This window comes from Nerophis lumbriciformis, linkage group LG01 (genome assembly GCF_033978685.3).
Source record: "Nerophis lumbriciformis linkage group LG01, RoL_Nlum_v2.1, whole genome shotgun sequence".
Lineage (NCBI taxonomy): Eukaryota > Metazoa > Chordata > Actinopteri > Syngnathiformes > Syngnathidae > Nerophis > Nerophis lumbriciformis.
Window position 1 is genome coordinate 64,585,706 of NC_084548.2, and position 27,027 is coordinate 64,612,732.

The following is a 27,027-nucleotide window of genomic DNA, read 5'->3' on the forward strand; positions in this document are numbered from 1 at the left end:
TACGATCCACTGGCAGATGTTGGCGTATGTCGACCGGCGCTATCTGCCCGTCTTAGTGAAGGTGTGTTCGCCTTCGGAGCTGTGTGAAAAAAGCCACCCGGCCTCTTCGCGTAAATTTCCCTTAACCACTCGCTCATCTTTTCTTCATCCATCCATCCCTTCGAGTTAGCTTTTATGATGACGCCGGCTGGAAAGGTCTCTTTTGGCAAGGTCTTCCTTTTGAATATCACCATGGGAGGAAGTTAGCATGGCAAGCTAGAACCACAGTGAAGGATGACTTCTCATTCCCTGTGGTGCGAATATTCACCGTACGTGCTCCCGTTCCACAGTGCAGTTCACAGGAATATCAGTTGCTGTGAAATACGGTAGTAATCCGTGTGCGGATGGAGAGATTGCGTCTTTTTATGAACCGGATCCTTGTCGCGTAGTAGGAGCCATTTTGTGGTCTTTACAGATGTAAACAGGAAATGAAACGTACGGTGATATCCGCGCGTTTTTTCTTCTTCTTCCGGGGGCGGGTGAAGCGCTTCCTGTTCTATGGGGGCGGGTGAAGCGCTTCCTGTTCTATGGGGGCGGGTGCTTTCCTTGGCGGTTGCTTGCGTAGAAGAAGAAGCGCTTCCTGTTCTACCGGGAAAAAAGATGGCGGCTGTTTACCGAAGTTGCGAGACCGAAACTTTATGAAAATGAATCGTAATAAAGCGCACCGGGTTATAAGGCGCACTGTCAGCTTTTGAGAAAAATTGTGGTTTTTAGGTGCGCCTTATAGTGCGGAAAATACGGTATATATATATATATATATATATATATATATATATATATATATATATATATATATATATATATATATGTATTAAATACTTGACTTGGTGAATTCTAGCTGTCAATATACTCTTCCCCTCTTAACCACGCCCCCAACCACGCCCCGCCCCACCCCCGACCACGCCCCCCACCCTTAGGGATTAGGTGTGTGTGTGTGTGTGGTCTAAACAAATAGAGAAAAGAGGAAAAATTACAATCCAATCATATATGCATTAATAGGCAGTAATATACATGTATATGCATACATAATATAACATAATATAATATAATATAAAAGTGTGCATAACAACAACATATATACTGCATTTAACTATGCATGAACTTCAAACAAGTTTCTAAGCTTCAGAGGCATAAATGGCGATTATGTGGTCTTTGTCGCCATCTAAATGCCAAACTCCGCCATCGCGGTTGCAATGACGTTAAATAAAATACACGTGAATGTAAACGCCGTCAACGGGACTAATTATCTCTCAATTGACCCAAAAACAACTGAACTTAGCATACGATGCAGCAAACATGTGCAGAAGTAGCAAGGCACGACATTCAGTTCAAATGCTGCAACAGTATGTGACAAAACTTACATTTAAAATACTGCATCCGGTTCAATTTGTCATCACACAGATAAACACGCATTTTTGCATTTTGGATCAACATATGTTCCATTTTTATGTGTATCTGGAAAAATAAAAAATCCATTAAAGGAAAACAGCACAAAATCCAATTTTATGGCAATGTTTTAATGAAAATCAACACTTTATTGTGTGTTTTAAAATCTGCCATATATAATAAAAATCGAAAAACAGCCCTAATTTGTTTTTTTGATTTGCGTGTCAGAAAAGGTTTTAAGTTTTTTTACTAACATTGTTAATGAACCACAGTTCCCACGTGCCGGCAGCACTCATGCACGCTAACACTCCCATGCTTGACTGTAGGCAAGACACAATCATCTTGACCAAAAAAAAAAAGGTTGTATGTTTGTCACTAATGACAATGTTAATAAATCTGCCGGCAGCACTCATGCACACTGCCAACCCCATGCTTGACTGTAGGCAAGACACAATTATTTTGACCAAAAAAGGTTGTACGTTTTGTCACTAATGACAATGTTAATAAATCTGCCGGCAGCACTCATGCACGCTACTATCCCCATGCTTAACTGTAGGCAAGACACAATTATCTTGACCAGAAAAGGTTGTAATTTTTGTCACTAATGACAATGTTAATAAATCTGCCGGAAGTATTCATGCACCCTATCATCCCCATGCTTGACTGTAGGCAAGACACAATTATCTTGCCCAAAAAAAAGGTTGTACGCTTTTGGGTTAGGGTTTGTAATGTTTTGTCACTAATGACAATGTTATTAAATCTGCCGGGCAGCACTCATGTACACTACCATCCCCAAGTTCGACAGTAGGCAACACCCAATTATCCTGACCAAAAAAATGTCCGTTTTGTCACTAATAACAATGTTAATGAACCACAGCTCCAACGTGCCGGCAGCACTTATGCACACTACCATCCCCATGCTTAACTGTAGGCAAGGCACAATTATCTTGACCAGAAAGGGTTGTAATGTTTTGTCACTAATAACAATGTTAATAAATATGCCGGCAGCACTCATGCCCCCTACCACCTTCACGCTTCACTGTAGGCAAGACACAATTATCTTCACCAAAAAAAGATTGTACATTTTGTCACTAATGACAATTTTAATAAATCTGCCGGCAGCACTCATGCCTGCTACCAACCCCATGCTTGACTGTAGGCAAGACACAATTATCTTGACCAGAAAAGATTTTAAGTTTTGTCACTAATAACAATGTTAATAAATCTGCCGGCAGCACTCATGCCCCCTACCACCTTAATGCTTGACTGTAGGCAAGACACAATTATCTTGACCAGAAAAGGTTGCACTTTTTGTCACTAATGACAATGTGAGTGTCTCAATGAACCGCAGCTCCCATGTGCCGGCAGCGCTCATGCACACTACCATCCCCATGCTTCACTGTAGGCAAGATACAATTATCTTGACCAGAAAAAGTTTAAAGTTATTTTTTCCTAATAACAATGCTAATGAACCACAGTGCCCACGTCCCGGCAGCACTCATGCACGCTACCACCCCCATGCTTGACTGTAGGCAAGACACAATTATTTTGACCAAAAAAGGTTGTACGTTTTGTCACTAATAACAATGTTAATAAATCTGCCGGCAGCACTCATGCCTGCTACCATCCCCATGCTTGACTGTAGGCAAGGCCAAAATTGTCTTGACCAGAAAAGGTTGCACATTTTGTCACTAATGACAATGTTACAGGATCACAGCTCCCACGTGCCGGCAGCACTCATGCACACTACCAACCCCATGCTTGACTGTAGGCAAGACACAATTACCTTGACCAGAAACGGTTTCAAGTTTTGTCACTAATGACAATGTTAATAAATCTGCCGGCAGCACTCATGCCCCCTACCACCTTCACGCTTGACTGTAGGCAAGACACAATTATCTTCACCAAAAAAAGATTGGACATTTTGTCACTAATGACAATTTTAATAAATCTGCCGGCAGCACTCATGCCTGCTACCATCCCCATGCTTGACTGTAGGCAAGACACAATTATCTTGACCAGAAAAGGTTTTAAGTTTTGTCACTATTAACAATGTTAATAAATCTGCCGGCAGCACTCATGCCCCCTACCACCTTAATGCTTGACTGTAGGCAAGACACAATTGTCTTGACCAGAAAAGGTTGCACTTTTTGTCACTAATGACAATGTGAGTGTCTCAATGAACCGCAGCTCCCATGTGCCGGCAGCGCTCATGCACACTACCATCCCCATGCTTCACTGTAGGCAAGATACAATTATCTTGACCAGAAAAAGTTTAAAGTTATTGTTCCTAATAACAATGCTAATGAACCACAGTTCCCACGTCCCGGCAGCACTCATGCACGCTACCACCCCCATGCTTGACTGTAGGCAAGACACAATTATTTTGACCAAAAAAGGTTGTACGTTTTGTCACTAATAACAATGTTAATAAATCTGCCGGCAGCACTCATGCACGCTACCATCCCCATGCTTGACTGTAGGCAAGAAAACAATTGTCTTGACCAGAAAAGGTTGCACATTTTGTCACTAATGGCAATGTTACAGAATCATAGCTCCCACGTGCCGGCAGCACTCATGCACGCTACTACCCTCATGCTTGACTGTGGGCAAGACACAATTACCTTGACCAGAAAAGGTTTTAAGTTTTGTCACGAATGACAATGTTAATAAATCTGCCGGCAGCACTCATGCACGCTACCATCCCCATGCTTGACTGTAGGCAAGACACAATTATCTTGAACAGAAAATGTTGCAGGTTTTGTCACTAATGACAATGTGAGTGTCTCAATGAACCGCAGCTCCCTTGTGCCGGCAGCACTCATGCGCGCCACATATTTACCTTGCCACTCGCCTGTGTTGCAAGCTATTGAGACACAAATGTCTGCATGTAGACTTTTTCCAGTGGATAGTAAATCCACTACAAGCTGCACAGGGACTACTCTAAAGTGTACCGGTGTTGACAATGTAGCACGAGTGCAGGGTAAGTGTCACATGTGACTGATGTGGACGCTGGCAGCTGGAGGTCAAGCTGCAGGTGGAGTACATGTCCTTCAGCGCCCACGCCGACGCCAAGGGCATCATGCAGCTCATCCGCATGGCGGAGCCTCGCAACGTGCTGCTGGTGCACGGCGAGGCGGCCAAGATGCAGTTCCTCAAGGGGAAGATCGAGCAGGAGTTCAGTGAGTGCCTCCCTCGCACCTTCTCGCCGCCGTTCTTCTCCCCAGACGTGACACTCTCCGCACGCCAGGTGTCGACTGCTACATGCCGGCCAACGGCGAGACCGCCACGGTGACCACCAACCCCAGAGTTCCGGTGGATATGTCGCTCAACCTTCTCAAGAGGGAAGTGGCTCTGGGAGGTGAGGCTCCTTCTTTTAGATCAGTTAAAAAGTAATTAAGTGTAAAAATAAGTGAAGCACGTAGAAAAGTCATGCAAATAGAAACATGGATGTATTTGACCCCAAAAAATCATCTATTATTACTATTCTGCCGCAAAAGTTTGCAGAGGCCAGAGCCCAGTTTCCATCTTATCAGAACCGTTCCAGTGTCAAACCTGGGAATCGTTCGGGAATGTTTTAAAATATCCCAGATTACCCACAATTCACAGTTTTCCAGGACATTTTGACTGGACCATTTTTCGAACGTGCACAATTCCCACATTTCTCAACTAATTTGAACCAAACCACCATCCACACACTCCGCTCGCCTTGGACAATCAAACTACCAAGTCCAAAAAAATTCCAGGAATTCAAAGCCCTATTTTCCTCTCTTCCTGGAAAGTTTTCACAGTCCATATTTTCCAACCATATTTTGACCATTCTACCTTCAAAACATTCCTCTTAGTTGGGACAACAAAATTTGTTCTATTTTCCTACAAATTCCTGGTTTTCCCAAAACTCCAGGAATTCTGAAATACCAATTATCAATTGTTATTCACGGTTTTCCAGGACATTTTTCCCATTGAAAATGACAGGACCATTTTTGGAACTTGCACAATTCCCACTTTTCTCAACCAATTTGAACCAAACCACCATCCACACACTCCGCTCGCCTTGGACAATCAAACTACCAAGTCCCAAAAAATTCCAGGAATTCAAAGCCCTATTTTCCTCTTTTCCTGGAAAGTTTTCACAGTCCATATTTTCCAACCATATTTTGACCATTCTACCTTCAAAACATTCCTCTTAGTTGGGACAACAAAAATTGTTCTATTTTCCTACAAATTCCTGGTTTTCCCGAAACTCCAGGAATTCTGAAATACCAATTCTCAATTGTTATTCACGGTTTTCCAGGACATTTTTCCCATTGAAAATGACTGGACCATTTTTCGAACTTGCACAATTCCCACATTTCTCAACCAATTTGAACCAAACCACCATCCACACACTCCGCTCGCCTTGGACAATCAAACTACCATGTCCAAAAAAATTCCAGGAATCCACATTTTTCAACCGTTTTTTGACCATTCTCCCTTCAAAACATTCCTCTTAGTTGGGACAACAACATTTTTTCTATTTTCCTACAAATTCCTGGTTTTCCCGAAACTCCAGGATATCTGAAATACCAATTCTCAATTGAAACTGTTACTACGCCAACATTTCTCAAACAATTTGAACCGTTCCACCATCCACTCTCCACTCTCCTTGGACAGTCAAACTACCATTTTCCAAGTTAAAAAAAATTCCAGGAATTCACGGTTTTCCAAAGCCCTATTTTCACCTCTTCCTGGAAAGTTTTCACAGTCTACATTTTTCAACCGTTTTTGACCATTCTACCTTCAAAACATTCCTCTTAGTTGAGACAACAAATGTTCCTGATTTTCCCAGAACTCCGGGAATTCTGAAATACCAATTCTCAATTATTATTCACGGTTTTCCAGGACATTTTTCCCATTGAAAATGACTGGACCATTTTTTGAACTTGCACAATTCCCACATTTCTCAACCAATTTGAACCAAACCACCATCCACACACTCCGCTCGCCTTGGACAATCAAACTACCAAGTCCAAAAAAATTCCAGGAATTCAAAGCCCTATTTTCTTCTCTTCCTAGAAAGTTTTCACAGTCCATATTTTCCAACCATTTTTTGACCATTTTACCTTCAAAACATTCCTCTTAGTTGGGACAACAAAATCTGTTCTATTTTCCTACAAATTCCTGGTTTTCCCGAAACTCCAGGAATTCTGAAATACCAATTCTCAATTGAAACTGTTACTACGCCAATATTTCTCAAACAATATGAACCGTTCCACCATCCACACTCTGCTCTCCTTGGACAGTCAAACTACTATTTTCCAAGTTCAAAACAAATCCAGGAATTTACAGTTTTCCAAAGCCCTATTTTCACCTCTTCCTGGAAAGTTTTCACAGTCTAAATTTTTCAACCGTTTTTGACGATTCTACCTTCAAAACATTCTTCTTAGTTGGGATGACAAATGGTTCTATTTTCCCACAAATTCCTGGTTTTCCCAAAACTCCAGGATATCTGAAATACCAATTCTCAATTCAAACTGTTACTACGCCAACATTTCTCAAACAATTTGAACCGTTCCACCATCCACACTCTGCTCTCCTTGGACAGTCAAACTATCATTTTCCAAGTTCAAAACAATTCCAGGAATTCACAGTTTTCCAAAGCCCTATTTTCACCTCTTCCTGGAAAGTTTTCACAGTCTAAATTTTTCAACCGTTTTTGACGATTCTACCTTCAAAACATTCCTCTTAGTTGGGACAGCAAATGTTCGTGGTTTTCCCGAAACTCCAGGAATTCTGAAATACCAATTCTCAATTGTTATTCACGGTTTTCCGGGACATTTTTCCCATTGAAAATGACTGGACCATTTTTCGAACTTGCACAATTCCCACATTTCTGAAACAATTTGAATCGTCCCACCATCCACACACTCCACTTGCCTTGGACAATCAAACTACCATTTTCCAAGTCCCAAAAATTCCAGGAATTCAAAGCCCTCTTTTCCTCTCTTCATGGAAAGTTTTCACAGTCCACATTTTTCAACCGTTTTTGACCATTCTACCTTCAAGATATTCCTCTTTGTTGGGACAACAAATGCTAGTATCAATATTTTCAAAATTTTCAATTTTTCCCAAAATTCACAAATTTTCAGGAAATTCCCATTCAAGTTAATGGACATATTAAAGTGCAATAAAATGCAAAACATTCTCAAAATTTTGCGGCACTTTTTAGCTTATTCCGACCTTTCAACCACTACTCTTCAAAGAGATCTCGAAGGCAAAACATGTTTTCCCTTTCCCAAAATGCACAGTTTTCCCGCAATTTCCATGAATTTCTACCGATGAATAATGAATAAGCAATATACAAACTTCTGCATATCCCACATTTCTCATCCGAAAAAATCCGAAAAGTTTTAAACAATAGGGACAAGCGGTAGGAAATGGATGGATGAATCCAAGATTACCCACAATTCACGGTTTTCCAGGACATTTTTCCCATTGAAAATGAATGGACCATTTTTTGAACTTGCACATTTCTCAACCAATTTGAACCGTTCCACCGTCCACACACTCCGTTCGCCTTGGAAAATCAAACTACCATTTTCCCAGTTCAAAAACATTCCAGGAATTCAAGGGTTTCCTAAGCCCCATTTTCACCTCTTCCTGGAAAGTTTTCACAGTACACATTTTTCAACCGTTTTTGACCATTCTACCTTCAAGACATTCCTCTTAGTTGGGACAACAAATGTTCTTGGTTTTTTTTGCCACAGATTCCTGGTTTTCCCGAAACTCCAGGAATTCTGAAATACCAATTCTCAATTCAAACTGTTACTACGCCAACATTTTTCAACCAATTCGAAAAATTCCATCACCAATCCATTCATATCTTCTAGGACAATTGTGCTCGTTTCAATATATGTAAAAAATATTAGGAATAATAATAGGAAATTCCCATTCAAATTAATGGACGTATTCAAGTTCTACAATGCCCAAAATTCTCAATTTCGCACCACATTTTACCCGATTCCGACCTTTCAACCATCCACACACACTATTCTTCCGAGATCTCGAAGACGAAACATGATTTCCCTTTCCCCAAATTCTGTTTTCCCGGAATTTCCAGGAATTTCTCCCCATTGACAATGAATGGGCAATACACAAACTTCTACATATCCCACATTTCTCATCTGAAAAAAAAAATCTGGGAATATATACAGTATATATACATGTGCATATGTATGTGTATATATATATATATATATATATATATATATATATATATATACTGTATATATATATATATATATATATATATATATATATATATATATATATATATACAAACCCCGTTTCCATATGAGTTGGGAAATTGTGTTAGATATAAATATAAACGGAATACAATGATTTGCAAATCCTTTTCAACCCATATTCAATTAAATGCACTACAAAGACAACATATTTGATGTTCAAACTCATAAACTTTATTTTTTTTTTGCAAATAATAATTAACTTAGAATTTCATGGCTGCAACACGTGCCAAAGTAGTTGGGAAAGGGCATGTTCACCACTGTGTTACATGGCCTTTCCTTTTAACAACACTCAGTAAACGTTTGGGAACTGAGGAGACACATTTTTTAAGCTTCTCAGGTGGAATTCTTTCCCATTCTTGCTTGATGTACAGCTTAAGTTGTTCAACAGTCCGGGGGTCTCCGTTGTGGTATTTTAGGCTTCATAATGCGCCACACATTTTCAATGGGAGACAGGTCTGGACTACAGGCAGGCCAGTCTAGTACCCGCACTCTTGTACTATGAAGCCACGTTGATGTAACACGTGGCTTGGCATTGTCTTGCTGAAATAAGCAGGGGCGTCCATGGTAACATTGCTTGGATGGCAACATATGTTGCTCCAAAACCTGTATGTACCTTGCAGCATTAATGGCGCCTTCACAGATGTGTAAGTTACCCATGTCTTGGGCACTAATACACCCCCATACCATCACAGATGCTGGCTTTTCAACTTTGCGCCTAGAACAATCCGGATTGGTTCTTTTCCTCTTTGGTCCGGAGGACACAACGTCCACAGTTTCCAAAAACAATTTGAAATGTGGACTCGTCAGACCACAGAACACATTTCCACTTTGTATCAGTCCATCTTAGATGAGCTCAGGCCCAGCGAAGCCGACAGCATTTCTGGGTGTTGTTGATAAACGGTTTTCGCCTTGCATAGGAGAGTTTTAACTTGCACTTACAGATGTAACCACCTTTCCCAACTTCTTTGTCACATGTTGCTGGCATCAAATTCTAAAGATGATTAATGATTATTTGCAAAAAAAAAAATGTTTATCAGTTTGAACATCAAATATGTTGTCTTTGTAGCATATTCAACTGAATATGGGTTGAAAATGATTTGCAAATCATTGTATTCCGTTTATATTTACATCTAACACAATTTCCCAACTCATATGGAAACGGGGTTTGTACATCACACACATACGTGGTCAAAAGTTAACATACACTTGTAAAGAACATAATGTCATGGCTGTCTTGAGTTTCCAATAATTTCTAAAACTCTTATTTTTTTGTGATAGAGTGATTGGAGCACATACTTGTTGGTCACAAAAAACATTCATGAAGTTTGGTTCTTTTATGAATTTATTATGGGTCTACTGAAAATGTGAGCAAATGTGCTGGGTCAAAAGTATACATACAGCAATGTTAATATTTGCTTACATGTCCCTTGGCAAGTTTCACTGCAATAAGGCGCTTTTGGTAGCTATCCACAAGCTTCTGGCAAGTTTCTGGTTGAATTTTTGACCACTCCTCTTGACAAAATTGGTGCAGTTCAGCTAAATGTGTTGGTTTTCTGACATGGACTTCTTTCTTCAGCATTGTCCACACGTTTAAGTCAGGACTTTAGGAAGGCCATTCTAAAACCTTAATTCTAGCCTGATTTAGCCATTCCTTTACACACTTTTCGTGTGTTTGGGGTCATTGTCCTGTTAAAACACCCAACTGCGCCCAAGACCCAATGTTATGTTCTTCTGAAGAATTTGGAGGTAATCCTCCTGTTTCATTGTCCCATTTACTCTCTGTAAAGCACCAGTTCTATTGGCAGCAAAACAGGCCCAGAGCATAATACTACCACCACCATGCTTGACGGTAGGCATGCTGTTCCTTGGATTAAAGGGTTAACCTTTTCTCATCCAAACATATTGCTGGGTATTGTGGCTAAACAGCTCAATTTGTGTTTCATCTGACCTCAGAACTTTCCTCCAGAAGGTCTTATCTATGTCCATGTGATCAGCAGCAAACTTTAGACGAGCCTTAAGGTGTCGCTTCTGGAGCAAGGGCTTCCTTCTTGCATGGTATAGCCTCTCAGTCCATGGTGATGCAAAACACGCTTGACTCTGGACACTGACACCTGTGTTCCAGCAGCTTCCAATTCATTGCAGACCTGCTTTTTTGTGGTTCTCGGTTGACTCTTGATCATACTGGCCAATTTTCTCTCAGCAGCAGGTGATGGCTTGCGTTTTCTTCCTGATCGTGGCAGTGACAAAACTGTGCCATGCACTTTATGCTTACCAACAATTGTCTGCACAGCTGCTCTTGGGACCTTAAGCTGCTTTGAAATGGCTCCAAGTGACTTTCCTGACTTGTTCAAGTCAATGATTCGTTTTTTTCAGATCTGTGCTGAGTTCCTTTGACTTTCCCATTGTCTCGTTTGTAACACATGAGCCCTATTTAAATGGACTCAGAGAAGTCAACAGGTGTCGTCAATCATAATCACTCACATGAAGTTAAGAGGCCATGCCGTGAAGCTAATTTGATTTGATTGTAACTTTTCTACATCACCAAAATTGATCATGTATTTTGCTGTATGTATACTTTTGACCCAGCAGATTTGGTCACATTTTCAGTAGACCCATAATAAATTCATAAAAGAACCAAAGTTCATGAATGTTTTTTGTGACCAACAAGTATGTGCTCCAATCACTCTATCACAAAAAAATAAGACTTGTAGAAATGATTGGAAACTCAAGACAGCCATGACATGATGTTCTTTACAAGTGTATGTAAACTTTTGACCACGACTGTATATAAATAGGGACAAGCGCTAGAAAAATGGATGGATGGATCCAAGATTACCCACAATTCACGGTTTTTTCTTTTTGTTTTTTTTGCAGGCCCTTTACCCGATCCCAAAAAGCCCCGCGTCATGCACGGAACCCTCATCATGAAAGACAACGTAAGCGTCAAACCCGCCAGTCACGTATGTTTGCGTCTCCACGTAACGAGCGCGTGCCGCCGCCAGGGCCTCAAGCTGGTGTCGTCGGAGCAAGCGCTGAAGGAGCTGGGACTCAACGAGCATCAGCTGCGCTTCACGTGCCGTGTGCAGCTCCACGACCCCCACAGCGACCCCGACACGCTCCGGCGGATCTACACCCACCTCAAGAGGTGAGACGCTCAGCCAGATTAGCATCTTTTGACCTACATTTGATTGCTTTTAGCGACTCCAAAGTAGCAGTACAGTGAAAAAAAATTTTTTTTTAAACTAATTCAGCAATTTTATGTAGATGCTACGTCACTGTGACCATATTATTAGATCAGTCATACTGGAAATGAGCACACCAATTGTGAAGAGATGTGCTTTTTGTCATTCACCATCCTTATGTAAGACGAGAACACATATGTCAGGTTCAAACACTGATGACATCTATTAAACAAGACAAGAAGCAAGGAATTAACAGAGACATAATTAAATTTGGCTCAATTGAGGAGAGCGCGTACACCTGTACCCTTGTACAGTGTTTCACCACGCTCTGATGAAAGATTGTACGCCTCCTCTTTTATTTGGACTTTCCCTTATTACATGGAACCAGCTGTTTCTAAAGGAAGGGGGTCATAAACAGGTGCTGCCTTTGGTAACAAAACTGTTAAAACAAAAGGTCGTAAAACAGTTCAAAGAAAAGGTCGCCTGGAGGGGAGTCTGGTCCTGCTTCTTCTCCGCTTTGTAGTTCTCGGGTCAAGACAAAATCTTCCTGTGGATTACAATAGAAGACAGGAACCGGCGCCTTCGTGTCGCTTCCCATCGCACTTAGTGGAGTTTTACAAGCCTTTTGCTTGGTGGGATCGAAGACAGCTTTTGTCTGCTCGCCGGGAACTCATTGAAACACAAAGTTTTGTGATAACTTAGATACAATTATTCTGACAACATATGTTTGGATTTTTTTCATGGTGGTTAACTTCTTTATACACTTATATGACAGTCAATGTTAAAATGTGACTTTAAAAAAATCAGATTTAAATGTATGTTAACAGTGGTTAACCTATTTTTACACTTATGACAGTTAATGTTAACATGAGACATGTAACATGTGACAAACACATTTAAATTATTTAAATTAATGTTAACAGTGACTAACTTTTATTTACACTTGTATGACAGATAATGTTAAAATTTAATTAAAACATGTCAGATTTACATTTATGTCAACAGTGGTTATCTTTTTTTTTACACTAGTATGCAGTTAAATTGTGACTAAAAAATTCAGATTGTCCGCTTTGATGTAAATTAATTTACATTTGTATGACCGTTAATAATTAGAAAATACAGTAAAATTGAGGCATTCTGGGCCCACTTTGACACATTTTTCTCATTAAAGTATCAGTAGAGTGGAAAAACAAGTTGCCTCTATATTGAAGTTATTATCATTTATCTCTGATTTATGACACCAAAAGACTTAAAGTTGCGTATAAATAGATATGATCAAAATAGTATCAAAAATTAGGTTTATTGTAAATTATACAAATGAGCCATTTTAAATTGGACCATAGCTTATTTTCTCCCCTCATCCCGGACAAGCCCCCACTTTTCAGAGGCCGAGACAATGAGCGATGGGCCAATTAAAATTAGGTTTATTGTAAATTATACAAATGAGCCAAATTGGCTCCACTTACCTCGACCCCGCCCCCTTGCCTGCAAGACGGAGGAGTGGGCCAAGACAGTTTAGTACTAACCACGGTTGATAAACGGTCTTTGCGCAGCGTCTTAAAGGGCTACGCCGTCCAGCACCTCCCCGATGGCACCGTCATGGTGGACTCCATCGTCATCAAGGTGTCGTCGTCCGCCGACGACGCCAACACCAAGATCATCCTGCTGTCCTGGAGCTACCAGGTATGTCCCCGTTCTTCATTTCTGTCGGTACACGGATCGGCCGCACACGCAAGTAAAGTACGCAGCTTCATAAATGGTCCTGCTCTCTTCTTAACGTTCAAAGGATGAAGATCTCGGCAGCTTCCTGTCCACTCTGCTGAAAAAAGGCCTTCCGTCTGGACTCTGAATTTGCAAAACGACGGAAAACATGACAAATTGGGTAGGCTCCCATTAGACAAGATAGCTACTAGCCATGTGTTGCTAGGCAGAATCTGAATGATGCGTAAGGACAGGGAGAGTCGGCAGGAACACAGTACGAGTTTATTTGTACACCTCCACACTGCAGAACGGCCTGCGATCATGTGACTAAGTTGAAAAGTGGGATAATTGCTGGTCACGTCCGCATTTAGCAGTGATTTGTTGTACAAAGTGTGTACTGATAATGATAATAAACACTTTTTAATGAAAATTAACCAACAATATGTCTCTCCAAACTACATCAACAAAACAGTTTGACTTAACTCTTTTATGTTACAACTCATTATTCTAAAAAGAAAGAATGTAACTGATAATTTTATGATTTCAGTCTTGTAAAATTTACAATATTTTGTAAAATTGCTTTTTTATTCTTGTAAATATTAAACTTTTTATTTATGTCACGACTTTAATCTTTATTAGATTAAATTGTCTTACTCGTATTACACCTTTTAATTGTGTAATAGAATTGTTTGTTTTTTCCATATTACAACTTTAATCCGTTTTTTGTTACTTAAAAAATGTTTCTTGTTCCTTTACAACTTTGGTTTTGTAGAAGTTTACTCACATTACGACAAACAAAACAAAACAATATGGACATATATATATATATATATATATATATATATATATATATATATACACACATTTATACATATACGGTACATATATATTTGTGTGTGTGTATGTATATATGTGTGTATATACAGTTATATATATATATATATATATATATATATATATGTGTGTGTGTGTATATATGTATGTATGTATATATATATATATACACACATATATACAGTATGTATATACATACATATATATATATATATATATATATATATATATATATATATCAGTGACGTGCGGTGAGGTTGATGACTGGTGAGGCACTGACTTCATCACAGTCAGATTTACAAACACATTAACCCTAAAGAGTATCTTATTCACCATTTGATTGGCAGCAGTTAACGGGTTATGTTTAAAAGCTCATACCAGCATTCTTTCCTGCTTGGCACTCAGCATCAAGGGTTGGAATTGGGGGTTATTAAATCACCAAAAATTATTCCCGGGCGCGGCGCCGCTGCTGCCCACTGCTCCCCTCACCTCCCAGGGGGCGATCAAGGGGATGGGTCAAATGCAGAGGACAAATTTCATTACACCTAGTGTGTGTGTGACAATCATTGGTACTTTAACTTAACTTTAACTTTACACATACAAACTGTAGCACACAAAAAAGCACATTTAATTTAAAAAAAACCTTATTATGGTCTTACCTTTACTTATAAAATAAGTCCATGAGCCGCTGTTGTGCTGGATTAATGCACCCCCTGACGAGAGTGTTATATCAACTAAAGCCCTCACTTAAACTTTCCACGTGCAAGATTGAATCTATTTAAAAAAGTGTAACCGAGGGTTTATAAATGTCGCCTATACTGTATGAAACTACAAAATAACAAACACGGAGGCTCCAGTTTACACAAGGACCACTTTATTTACCTTCTTTCAAAAACTTCCGCTCCACTCCAACGTGTCATCACTTCCGCTCTTAGCGCCTTCAAAATAAGAGCTCAAGGCATATACTGTATAACAGTGCATAACAGGAACTTAACATCACAAAGAGGAAAGCCCATAAAAATAGGTTACAAAAGTTATTTAATAAGAAGCCAAAAAGTACAAAAACAATGATGTTCGTGTTGGAGGAGTTGTGAATTAAGTGTACCTAATGTTGTGGCCCTGCAGTCATTCACAACTCCTCCAACACGAACATTATTGTTTTTGCACTTTTTGGCTTCTTATGAAATAACTTTTTTAAATAGATTCAATCTTCCACGTGGAAAGTTTAAGTGTGGGCTTTAGTTGATATAACACTCCCGTCAGGGGTTGCCGTGCATTCTACGGCGGGGGTGCAGGAGGCGAGCCTCAGCCAGTGCGTCTTTTGCAGCCGTTTTATGATCGCTCAGCACAAGAAATACGTTACACACATACAGTTGTTGACAAAATACACTGTACATTATATACCTCAGCTAACTAAACTATGGAAATGTATAATATAGTTAATATAGCAATACGGTCTCACTGCACAGCAGGCCAGCAGTTAGCCGAGTTCGCAATCCATGGTGAGGCACAACGCAGTGACGTGCCTCAACTGGCTGCTGTTCACCGCACCGTCTCTTCTCAGTATTTGAACGGCAAATGTGAAAATTCAGCGATTTTAAATAAAAATAATCTAAAACGGGTGAAGTTAAATGGAAAATAACTTTATAGTATAATCACTGGATACATATAACAATTTAATAAAAAACATTTCTTTTTACATTTTTTTTCTTTCCATGATGGCAGGTGAGGCCCCGCCTCACCTCTAGTGACTGCACGTCACTGATATATATATATATATATATATATATATATATATATATATATATATATATATATATATATATATATATATATATATATATATATACACATATATATATATATATATATATATATATATATATACACATATATATATATATATATATATATATATATATACACATATATATGTGTATATATATATATGCATGTGTATATATACAGTATATATGTGTATATATATATATGTGTGTGTGTATATATATATACATACATATATGTGTATGTATATATCTATATGTGTATATATATATTTATATATCTAGGGTGTACCCCGCCTTCCGCCCGAAAACAGCTGAGATAGGCTCCAGCACTCCCCGCGACCCCAAAAGGGACAAGCGATAGAAAATGGATGGATAGATGGATATATAAATACATACATACGTACGTACGTGCGTGCGTGCGTGCGTGCGTGCGTGCGTGCGTGCGTGCGTGCGTGCGTGCGTGCGTGCGTGCGTGCGTGCGTGCGTGCGTGTGTGTGTGTGTGTGTGTGTGTGTGTGTGTGTGTGTGTGTGTGTGTGTGTGTGTGTGTGTGTGTGTGTGTGTGTGGATGGTGTAAGATTTCCACTTTGTTGCCACAAAGCTGTGGTTCTCAAACTTTTTTTTCACCGAGTACCACCTCAGAAAACACTCAAAGTGCCACAATAACGACCAGCATTAAAGCACAGTAGCGTAGTAGGCCTAAGTATTCATTCAAAACAAGGCGGAGGTTTTAATTAACAAGTCTATTTCCGTTCTTTGGCCACGCACTTTGAACAGTAACACCGTGTGTGAGTATAGGAAAATAAAACACTGTACTTGAATCAAGTGATTTTTTTTTTGGCGTACCACTAGGGGGAGCGTGCGTACCACAGTTTGTAGAAATGTGAAGACTAAAAGAAGGAAAACTACGTTTTTAGTTGTTGGTAGGGATTTTCGTCCATATGTGAGGTCATAGGTCGATGGATTACAACCGACTCATGGCACCGTTATGGCGTAAACGCCACGCCGCCGCCGTAGTCGCCCCAGCAGCCAAGTCCTCCTGAGGCGCCTCCAGGTGCAGTGGCTGGTGGTGACGTAGTAGAGCAGGGGGTCCAGGCAGGTGTTGAGGATGACGAGGGCGGTGGTGACCCTCCTGGCGGCGTAGATGGCGTTGGCCGAGGCGCACCTCTGGATGACCTCCATGCGGCGCAGCAGGTGCAGCAGGTAGACCACGTGGCTGGGCAGGAAGCAGAGGAGCGTGATGGCCAGGATGGTGTAGATGACCCTCAGGGCCCGGCGGGCCGTCCTGGTGCGGATCCTGGAGATGCGCCTGGCGGCCAGCGGGTAGCACACCAGGATGATGGCGGACGGCAGCAACGAGCAGAAGATCAGGCTCAGGACGCTGAAGGCCGCCAGACGGGAGCTCCACTCCTGCGCCGCGAAGTTCTCGAAGCAGCTGTGGCCGCCCGAGGCGTTGGCCACGGTCTGCAGGGGTCCCATGAGGATGAAGACCAGCACGGCCACCGCCGCCACGCCCCAGAGGGCGGCGCTGGCCAGGAGCGAGCACCGGGCGCTCCTCAGCCGAACGTGCGGGTGCACCGTGGCCATGTAGCGGTCCACGCAGATGCAGGTCATGAAGCAGATGCTCAGGTAGATGTTGGCGTAGAAGAGGACCCCCGTCACGCGGCACGCCACGTCCCCGAACACCCAGTCGTTGCCGCGCAGGTGGTAGTGGATGCGGAAGGGCAGCGTGCACAGGATGACGACGTCGGCCAGCGCCAGGCTGCTGATGTAGACGCTGAAGGCCGTGCGCGGGCTCATCCGGATGGCGAACACGTAGAGCGCCGCCAGGTTGCCCGGGAGACCGAAGAGGAGCGCCACGGTGTAGACAACCGGGAACAAGTAGACCTGGTACTCCGCCGGAGGGAGCTGGCACTCGCCCGCTGTCAGGTTGGCCATGGCCCACTCCTGTGTCACCTGGGCAGGTGGCAGGAAGTCTGTAGCGAGGTCATAGAAAGTCACACGGTCAACAACAACGGAGGACGTCTTTCTTTCTATTGCTCGTCTTCCCTTTCAGGAAGTGACCATTCTCTGTGCGCCAATCATCTAGCTCCGCCCCCTAAATCTTCATACAATATTAAAAGTGTGTTTAAAGTTTAGTCACTTTCAACACACAACCATACTTGCCAACCTTGAGACCTCCGATTTCGGGAGGTGGGGGGCGTGGTCGGGGTGGAGTGGGGGCGGGGCTAAGAGGGGAGGAGTATATTTACAGCTAGAATTCACCAAGTCAAGTATTTCATATATATATATATATATATACATATATAAGAAATACTTGACTTTCAGTGAATTCTAGCTGTATATATATTTATTTTATTATATATATATATTTATACAATTCAACCCTTAACTCAACAATGAGTAGATGAGTGTTATGTGTGTGTATACGTGTAAATAAATGAACACTGAAATTCAAGTATTTCTTTTATTTATATATATATATATATATATATATATATATATATATATTGTATATATATATATATATATATATATATATACAGGTAAAAGCCAGTAAATTAGAATATTTTGAAAAACTTGATTTATTTCAGTAATTGCATTCAAAAGGTGTAACTTGTACATTATATTTATTCATTGCACACAGACTGATGCATTCAAATGTTTATTTCATTTAATTTTGATGATTTGAAGTGGCAACAAATGAAAATCCAAAATTCCGTGTCACAAAATTAGAATATTACTTAAGGCTAATACAAAAAAGGGATTTTTAGAAATGTTGGCCAACTGAAAAGTATGAAAATGAAAAATATGAGCATGTACAATACTCAATACTTGGTTGGAGCTCCTTTTGCCTCAATTACTGCGTTAATGCGGCGTGGCATGGAGTCGATGAGTTTCTGGCACTGCTCAGGTGTTATGAGAGCCCAGGTTGCTCTGATAGTGGCCTTCAACTCTTCTGCGTTTTTGGGTCTGGCATTCTGCATCTTCCTTTTCACAATACCCCACAGATTTTCTATGGGGCTAAGGTCAGGGGAGTTGGCGGGCCAATTTAGAACAGAAATACCATGGTCCGTAAACCAGGCACGGGTAGATTTTGCGCTGTGTGCAGGCGCCAAGTCCTGTTGGAACTTGAAATCTCCATCTCCATAGAGCAGGTCAGCAGCAGGAAGCATGAAGTGCTCTAAAACTTGCTGGTAGACGGCTGCGTTGACCCTGGATCTCAGGAAACAGAGTGGACCGACACCAGCAGATGACATGGCACCCCAAACCATCACTGATGGTGGAAACTTTACACTAGACTTCAGGCAACGTGGATCCTGTGCCTCTCCTGTCTTCCTCCAGACTCTGGGACCTCGATTTCCAAAGGAAATGCAAAATTTGCTTTCGTCAGAAAACATGACTTTGGACCACTCAGCAGCAGTCCAGCTGGTGTCGGCCCGCTCTGTTTCCTGAGATCCAGGGTCAACGCAGCCGTCTACCAGCAAGTTTTAGAGCACTTCATGCTTCCTGCTGCTGACCTGCTCTATGGAGATGGAGATTTCAAGTTCCAACAGGACTTGGCGCCTGCACACAGCGCAAAATCTACCCGTGCCTGGTTTACGGACCATGGTATTTCTGTTCTAAATTGGCCCGCCAACTCCCCTGACCTTAGCCCCATAGAAAATCTGTGGGGTATTGTGAAAAGGAAGATGCAGAATGCCAGACCCAAAAACGCAGAAGAGTTGAAGGCCACTATCAGAGCAACCTGGGCTCTCATAACACCTGAGCAGTGCCAGAAACTCATCGACTCCATGCCACGCCGCATTAACGCAGTAATTGAGGCAAAAGGAGCTCCAACCAAGTATTGAGTATTGTACATGCTCATATTTTTCATTTTCATACTTTTCAGTTGGCCAACATTTCTAAAAATCCCTTTTTTGTATTAGCCTTAAGTAATATTCTAATTTTGTGACACAAGGAATTTTGGATTTTCATTTGTTGCCACTTCAAATCATCAAAATTAAATGAAATAAACATTTGAATGCATCAGTCTGTGTGCAATGAATAAATATAATGTACAAGTTACACCTTTTGAATGCAATTACTGAAATAAATCAAGTTTTTCAAAATATTCTAATTTACTGGCTTTTACCTGTATATATATTGTATGTGTGTATATATATATACAATATATATATATATATATATATATATATATACAATATATATATATATATATATAAATAAAAGAAATACTTGAATTTCAGTGTTCATTTATTTACACATATACACACACATAACACTCATCTACTCATTGTTGAGTTAAGGGTTGAATTGTCCATCCTTGTTCTATTCTCCGTCACTATTTTTCTAACCATGCTGAACACCCTTTCGCAGGTACCCAGAAAGGTTTCGAGTACCACCAAAAAAATTGAATCTCTGAAGACAGTATAAAAATCTGTTTTAAAGGTGTACAAATACTGTTTGTATAATAAGCATGTTATTTTTTTACAAATGAGGGTTAAGAGTTCAGCACTAAAAAAAAAAAAAAAAAAAAAAAAAAAGAATGTGGCTTAAGTACAGTTTTTTAATTGAGCTGCTGCATTTTTTTGGTTGGGTTGTTTATTTATTTTGAGTAACTTCTATACATTTCTAAAAGAGGAATAATGTAATAGAGTGATCTATGTTTGTCTGTTGCCATCTCCTGGTGAATGTTGGCTATAGCGGACTGGGGTTACTTTTTGGTTGGCCAACGATTTACGTGGTGTTGCGCACCTGACGTCACTCAGGTCCGCATGGAGCTGGAGGGGGCGTGGCTTCCAGCTCCGCCTGAATTTCGGGAGATTTTTGGGAGAAAATTTGTCCCGGGAGGTTTTCGGGAGAGGCGCTGAATTTTGGGAGTCTCCCGGAAAATCCGGAGCGTTGGCAAGTATGCACACAACCCCCAACACCAGTGAAGTTGGCACGTTGTGTAAATGGTAAATAAAAACGAAATACAATGATTCGCAAATCCTTTTCAACTTATAGACCGCAAAAGACAAGATATTTAACGTTCGAAACGGGTAAACTTTGTTGTTTTTTGCAAATATTAGCTCATTTGGAATTTGATGCCTGCAACGTGTTTCAAAAAAGCTGGCACAAGTGGCAAAAAAGACTGAGAAAATCTCCTCAGTTCCCAAACGTTTACTGAGTGTTGTTAAAAGGAAAGGCCATGTAACACAGTGGTAAAAAAATAACCCTCTACTTTCTTGCATTGTGTTTCTGCCACTAAATTCTAAATTACCGTGTTTTTCGGACTATAAGTCACAGTTTTTGTCATAGTTTGGCCGGGGGTGCGACTTATACTCAGGAGCAACTTATGTGTGAAATGATTAACACATTACCGTAAAATACCAAATAATATTATTTAGCTAATTCACGTAAGAGACTAGACGTATAAGATTTCATGGGATTTAGCGATTAGGAGTGACAGATTGTTTGGTAAACGTATAGCATGTTCTATATGTTATAGTTATTTGAATGACTCTTACCATAATATGTTACGTTAACATACCAGGCACGTTCTCAGTTGGTTATTTATGCCTCATATAACGTACACTTATTCAGCCTGTTGTTCACTATTCTCTATTTATTTTAAATTGCCTTTCAAATGTCTATTCTTGGTGTTGGCTTTTATTAAATAAATGTCCCCAAAAAATGCGACTTATATCTGTTTTTACCTTCTTTATTAGGCATTTTTGGCCGGTGCGACTTATACTCCGGAGCGACTTATACTCCGAAAACGGAGTATATACGGTAATGATTATTTGCAAAAAAAAAAAAAAAGTTTCTCAGTGTGAACATTAAATATCTTGTCTTTGCAGTCTATTCAATTGAATATAAGTTGAAAAGGATTTGCAAATCATTGTATTCTGTTTTTATTTACCATTTACACAACGTGACAACTTCACTGCTTTTGGGTTTTGTAGAATCTGATAACTTTTTGAACAAAATACCTATATTTAAGATGTTGGCAGATAGATCTAGTATGCTTATGAATAACAGTTTTTGTTAATCAAACCCATCATACTGTATGTACATATACAAACCCCATTTCCATATGAGTTGGGAAATTGTGTTAGATGTAAATATAAACGGAATACAATGATTTGCAAAACCTTTTCAACCCATATTCAATTGAATGCACTACAACAGGGGTCGGCAACCTTTACCAGTCAAAGAGCCATTTTGACCAGTTTCACAAATTAAAGAAAACAATGGGAGCCACAAAAATCTTTTGAAATTTAACATGAAATAATACTGCATACAAAGTTTTTTTTTTTGCTTTGTGCTATGTATAAACCAGGGGTCTCGGACACGCCGTCCACACCTTAATGTGAAAATTGAATGTTAGTGCGGCCCGCGGGTTTTATATGAATGACGCTTGACAGCGTCATACTTTTCAACCCTCCCGCTTTTCCCGGCAGACTACATTGTATGGGGCTTCTGCTTGCTCACGTAAGTGACAGCAAGGCATACTTGGTCAACAACCACACAAGTTACACTGACGGTGGCGGTATAAAAAACTTTAACACTCTTACTAATAATGCGCCACACTGTGAACCCACACCAAACAAGAATGACAAACACATTTCGGGAGAACATCTGCACCGTACCACAACATAAACACAACAGAACAAATACCCAGAATCCCATGCAGCCCTAACTCTTCCGGGCTACATTATACACCCCCGCTACCAAACCCCGCCCACCTCAACCGACGCACAGAGGGGGTGTGGGGGGGTTAGGGTTAACATTTGTTATGTTGTGTTAAGTTGCGGATGTTCTCCGGAAATGTGTTTGTCATTCTTGTTTGGTTTTGGTTCAAAGTGTGGCGCATTATTAGTAAGAGTCTTAAAGTTGTTTTATATGGCCACCGTCAGTGTAACCTGTGTGGCTGTTGACCAAGTATGCCTTGCTGTCACGTACGTGTGCAAGCAGAAGATGCATTTAACAAGAGGCTGGGTTGGCACGCTATTTATACAGTTTGTAGAGGGCGCTAAATGCTGTACCTTCACAGCACGCCCTTATTATCATTGTAAGGGTGAAAATCGGAGAATATTTATCCCGGGAGATTTTTGCGAGAGGTAATGAAATCCTGAAGTCTCCCGGGAAAATCGGGGGGGTCGGCAAGTATGCAGCTGAGCCGCATCAGAGTGATTAAAGAGCCACATGCGGCTCCGGAGCCGCGGGTTACCGACCCCTGCACTACAAAGACAACATATTTGATGTTCAAACTCATAAACTTTTTTTTTTTTTTGCAAATAGTAATTAACTTAGAATTTCATGGCTGCAACACGTGACAAAGTAGTTGGGAAAGGGCATGTTCACCACTGTGTTACATGGCCTTTCCTTTTAACAACACTCAGTAAACGTTTGGGAACTGAGGAGACACATTTTTTAAGCTTCTCAGGTGGAATTATTTCCCATTCTTGCTTGATGTACAGCTTAAGTTGTTCAACAGTCCGGGGGTCTCCGTCGTGGTATTTTAGGCTTCATAATGCGCCACACATTTTCAATGGGAGACAGGTCTGGACTACAGGCAGGCCAGTCTAGTACCCGCACTCTTTTACTATGAAGCCACTTTGATGTAACACGTGGCTTGGCATTGTCTTGCTGAAATAAGCAGGGGCGTCCATGGTAACGTTGCTTGGATGGCAACATATGTTGCTCCAAAACCTGTATGTACCTTTCAGCATTAATGGTGCCTTCACAGATGTGTAAGTTACCCATGTCTTGGGCACTAATACACCCCCATACCATCACAGATGCTGGCTTTTCAACTTTGCGCCTAAAACAATCCGGATGGTTCTTTTCCTCTTTGGTCCGGAGGACACGACATCCACAGTTTCCAAAAACAATTTGAAATGTGGACTCGTCAGACCACAGAACACTTTTCCACTTTGTATCAGTCCATCTTAGATGAGCTCAGGCCCAGCGAAGCCGACGGCGTTTCTGGGTGTTGTTGATAAACGGTTTTCGCCTTGCGTAGGAGAGTTTTAACTTGCACTTACAGATGTAGCGACCAACTGTAGTTACTGACAGTGGGTTTCTGAAGTGTTCCTGAGCCCATGTGGTGATATCCTTTACACACTGATGTCGCTTGTTGATGCAGTACAGCCTGAGAGATCGAAGGTCACGGGCTTAGCTGCTTACGTGCAGTGATTTCTCCAGATTCTCTGAACCCTTTGATGGTATTATGGACCGTAGATGGTGAAATCCCGAAATTCCTTGCAATAGCTGGTTGAGAAAGGTTTTTCTTAAACTGTTCAACAATTTGCTCACGCATTTGTTGACAAAGTGGTGACCCTCGCCCCATCCTTGTTCGTGAATGACTGAGCATTTCATGGAATCTACTTTTATAGCCAATCATGGCACCCACCTGTTCCCAATTTGCCTGTTCACCTGTGGGATGTTCCAAATAAGTGTTTGATGAGCATTCCTCAACTTTATCAGTATTTATTGCCACCTTTCCCAACTTCTTTGTCACATGTTGCTGGCATCAAATTCTAAAGTTAATGATTATTTGCACAAAAAAAAATGTTTATGAGTTTGAACATCAAATATGTTGTCTTTGTAGTGCATTCAACTGAATATGGGTTGAAAATGATTTGCAAATCATTGTATTCCGTTTATATTTACATCTAACACAATTTCCCAACTCGTATGGAAACGGGGTTTGTAAATGTGTGCATAAAAGCACATTTTGAGTGAGGGAATTTTCTAAATACTCTTCTATTAAGCACTCGCCAACAAAATAAATGTCCCAACTACTAAATCTAATACAATTGTGACTTGATGAAACATAATTACATTTATTTTTCATACAAAACCCAAAAGCAGTGAAGTTGGCACGTTGTGTAAATGGTAAATAAAAACAGAATACAATGATTTGCAAATCCTTTTCAACTTATATTCAATTGAATAGACTGCAAAGACAAGATATTTAACGTTCGAACTGGTAAACTTTGTTGTTTTTTGCAAATATGAGCTCATTTGGAATTTGATGCCTGCAACATGTTTTAAAAAATCTGGCACAAGTGGCAAAAAAGACTGAGAAAGTTGAGGAATGCTCATCAAACACTTATTCGGAAAATCCCACAGGTTAACAGGCTAATTGGGAACAGGTGGGTGCCATGATTGGGTATAAAACCAGCTTCCATGAAATGCTCAGTCATTCACAAACAAGGATGGGGCGAGGGTCACCACTTTGTCAACAAATGCCTGAGCAAACAGTTTAAGAACAACATTTCCCAACCAGCTATTGCAAGGAATTTAGGGATTTCACCATCTAAGGTCTGTAATATCATCAAAAGGTTCAGAGAATCTGGAGAAATCACTGCACGTAACATTGAATGTCCGCGGCCTTGGATCCGTCAGGCGGTACTGCATCAAAAAGCGACATCAGTGTGTAAAGGATATCACCACGTGGGCTCAGGAACACCTCAGAAAACCACTGTCAGTAACTACAGTTGGTCGCTACATCTGTAAGTGCAAGTTAAAACTCTATGCAAAGCCAAAGCCATTTATCAACAACACCCAGAAACGCTGCCGACTTCGCTGGGCCCGAGCTCAATTTCCCAACTCATATGGAAACAGGGTGTGTAAAAAAATTATGAATCATATTTCATCTTAGATGTAAAACTACAACTTTGGCCAAGATTAGTGTAAATATTATTTACATCACCCATCTTAAAGTGTGACATAATTGCATTTAAAGACTTTTGTCTTCTGTCAATTGTGTCGGATTTTGTATTTATCAGCCACCCAAGGGTATGCCCATATAAGTACTTCCGGCCACTTTTTTAAAAAGGAAAATATACCACAATGTGCAGAGCCATCTAGAACATTTTCTGCCTAACAAAATAGTGTATTTTAAAAGCTGGCCTCCAACAAAGTACAGATTACCGCTAAGTTGTGGTCCCTAAAAGGATGATACCAAGTTCACATAAGCACAAAGACAACAGACATGTTTCCGAGTCCTCTCCTGAAGTTCTGTCAGCAAGTCCAATGTTTACAACAGATTACAACATAAAAATATGTGCAAAATGCTCATTTATGTCGTAAATGCCACAAGGCGCCCTCACAAATGATTGTAATAAAAAGTCACCTGTGTCTCCAGACGACGCGCTGCTCTCTCTCTCGCCTCGCAGAAAACGTCGTGTCGCTCCTTCCGACGTCTCGCTCTTCACTTCCTGTCTGCTCGCTCTGTAGGCGTGGCAGGAAACGCATCTGGCTTGTTGATCACCAACCTCATCCTTCCACGTGCCCGACACCCACACGGCAACTAACTCCCACCTTATTGCTTTATTTTTTTTTGTTTTTACTTCTGACTCTCTGGAAAATATTACACAGTTTAAGATGACATTTGAGCATTGTAACCCTCCCACCTTCTCAAAATCTCCCCAGACTTGTCCCATTCCTTTCTCGAACTGTTGTAGTTATTGACAAATTATGATGATAAACATTAAAACTATCATAGTTAGACCAAACACTTTGCAGCACAAATGTGGCACAAACAATTGTGACAAGTTTGGGGGGATTTTGTCATAGTGGGTGGGGGGGGGGGGGGGACTAATTATGATTAATAACATGTTAATTACACATTAATAACATAAAACAAACATAAAATGTTTATAACTTAAAAACCGTAAAGGCACAAACAAAAACTTTGCAATACAAATGTAGCACAAACAATTGTGACAAGTTTGGGGGGATTTTGTCGTAGTGGGGGTGGGGGGAGAGACTAATTATGATTAATGACATGTTAATTACATATTAATAACAAAACA

At 40.6% G+C, this 27,027-nt stretch overlaps 2 protein-coding genes across 2 annotated transcripts in view; one reads left to right on the forward strand and one right to left on the reverse strand.

The window, feature by feature from the left end:
- ints11 (integrator complex subunit 11) overlaps positions 1-14,035 on the forward strand; it is a 28,563-nt gene extending 14,528 nt beyond the window's left edge. The window contains exons 12-17 of the mRNA XM_061924210.2: positions 4,445-4,607; positions 4,676-4,786; positions 11,586-11,647; positions 11,714-11,856; positions 13,447-13,576; positions 13,680-14,035. Coding sequence (XP_061780194.1) covers positions 4,445-4,607; positions 4,676-4,786; positions 11,586-11,647; positions 11,714-11,856; positions 13,447-13,576; positions 13,680-13,742 — 672 coding nt within the window. The 3' untranslated portion in view covers positions 13,743-14,035. The remainder of the gene's footprint in view (positions 1-4,444; positions 4,608-4,675; positions 4,787-11,585; positions 11,648-11,713; positions 11,857-13,446; positions 13,577-13,679) is intronic.
- A 2,708-nt stretch (positions 14,036-16,743) lies between these two features.
- LOC133614361 (P2Y purinoceptor 2) lies at positions 16,744-26,398 on the reverse strand. The gene is made up of 2 exons (XM_061972253.1): positions 26,346-26,398; positions 16,744-18,189 (listed from the first exon to the last, which is right to left on the reverse strand). The coding sequence occupies exon 2, from the start codon at positions 18,149-18,151 to the stop codon at positions 17,189-17,191; it is 963 nt and encodes a 320-aa protein (XP_061828237.1). The 5' UTR covers positions 18,152-18,189; positions 26,346-26,398; the 3' UTR covers positions 16,744-17,188.
- Between the last annotated feature and the right edge of the window lie 629 nt (positions 26,399-27,027).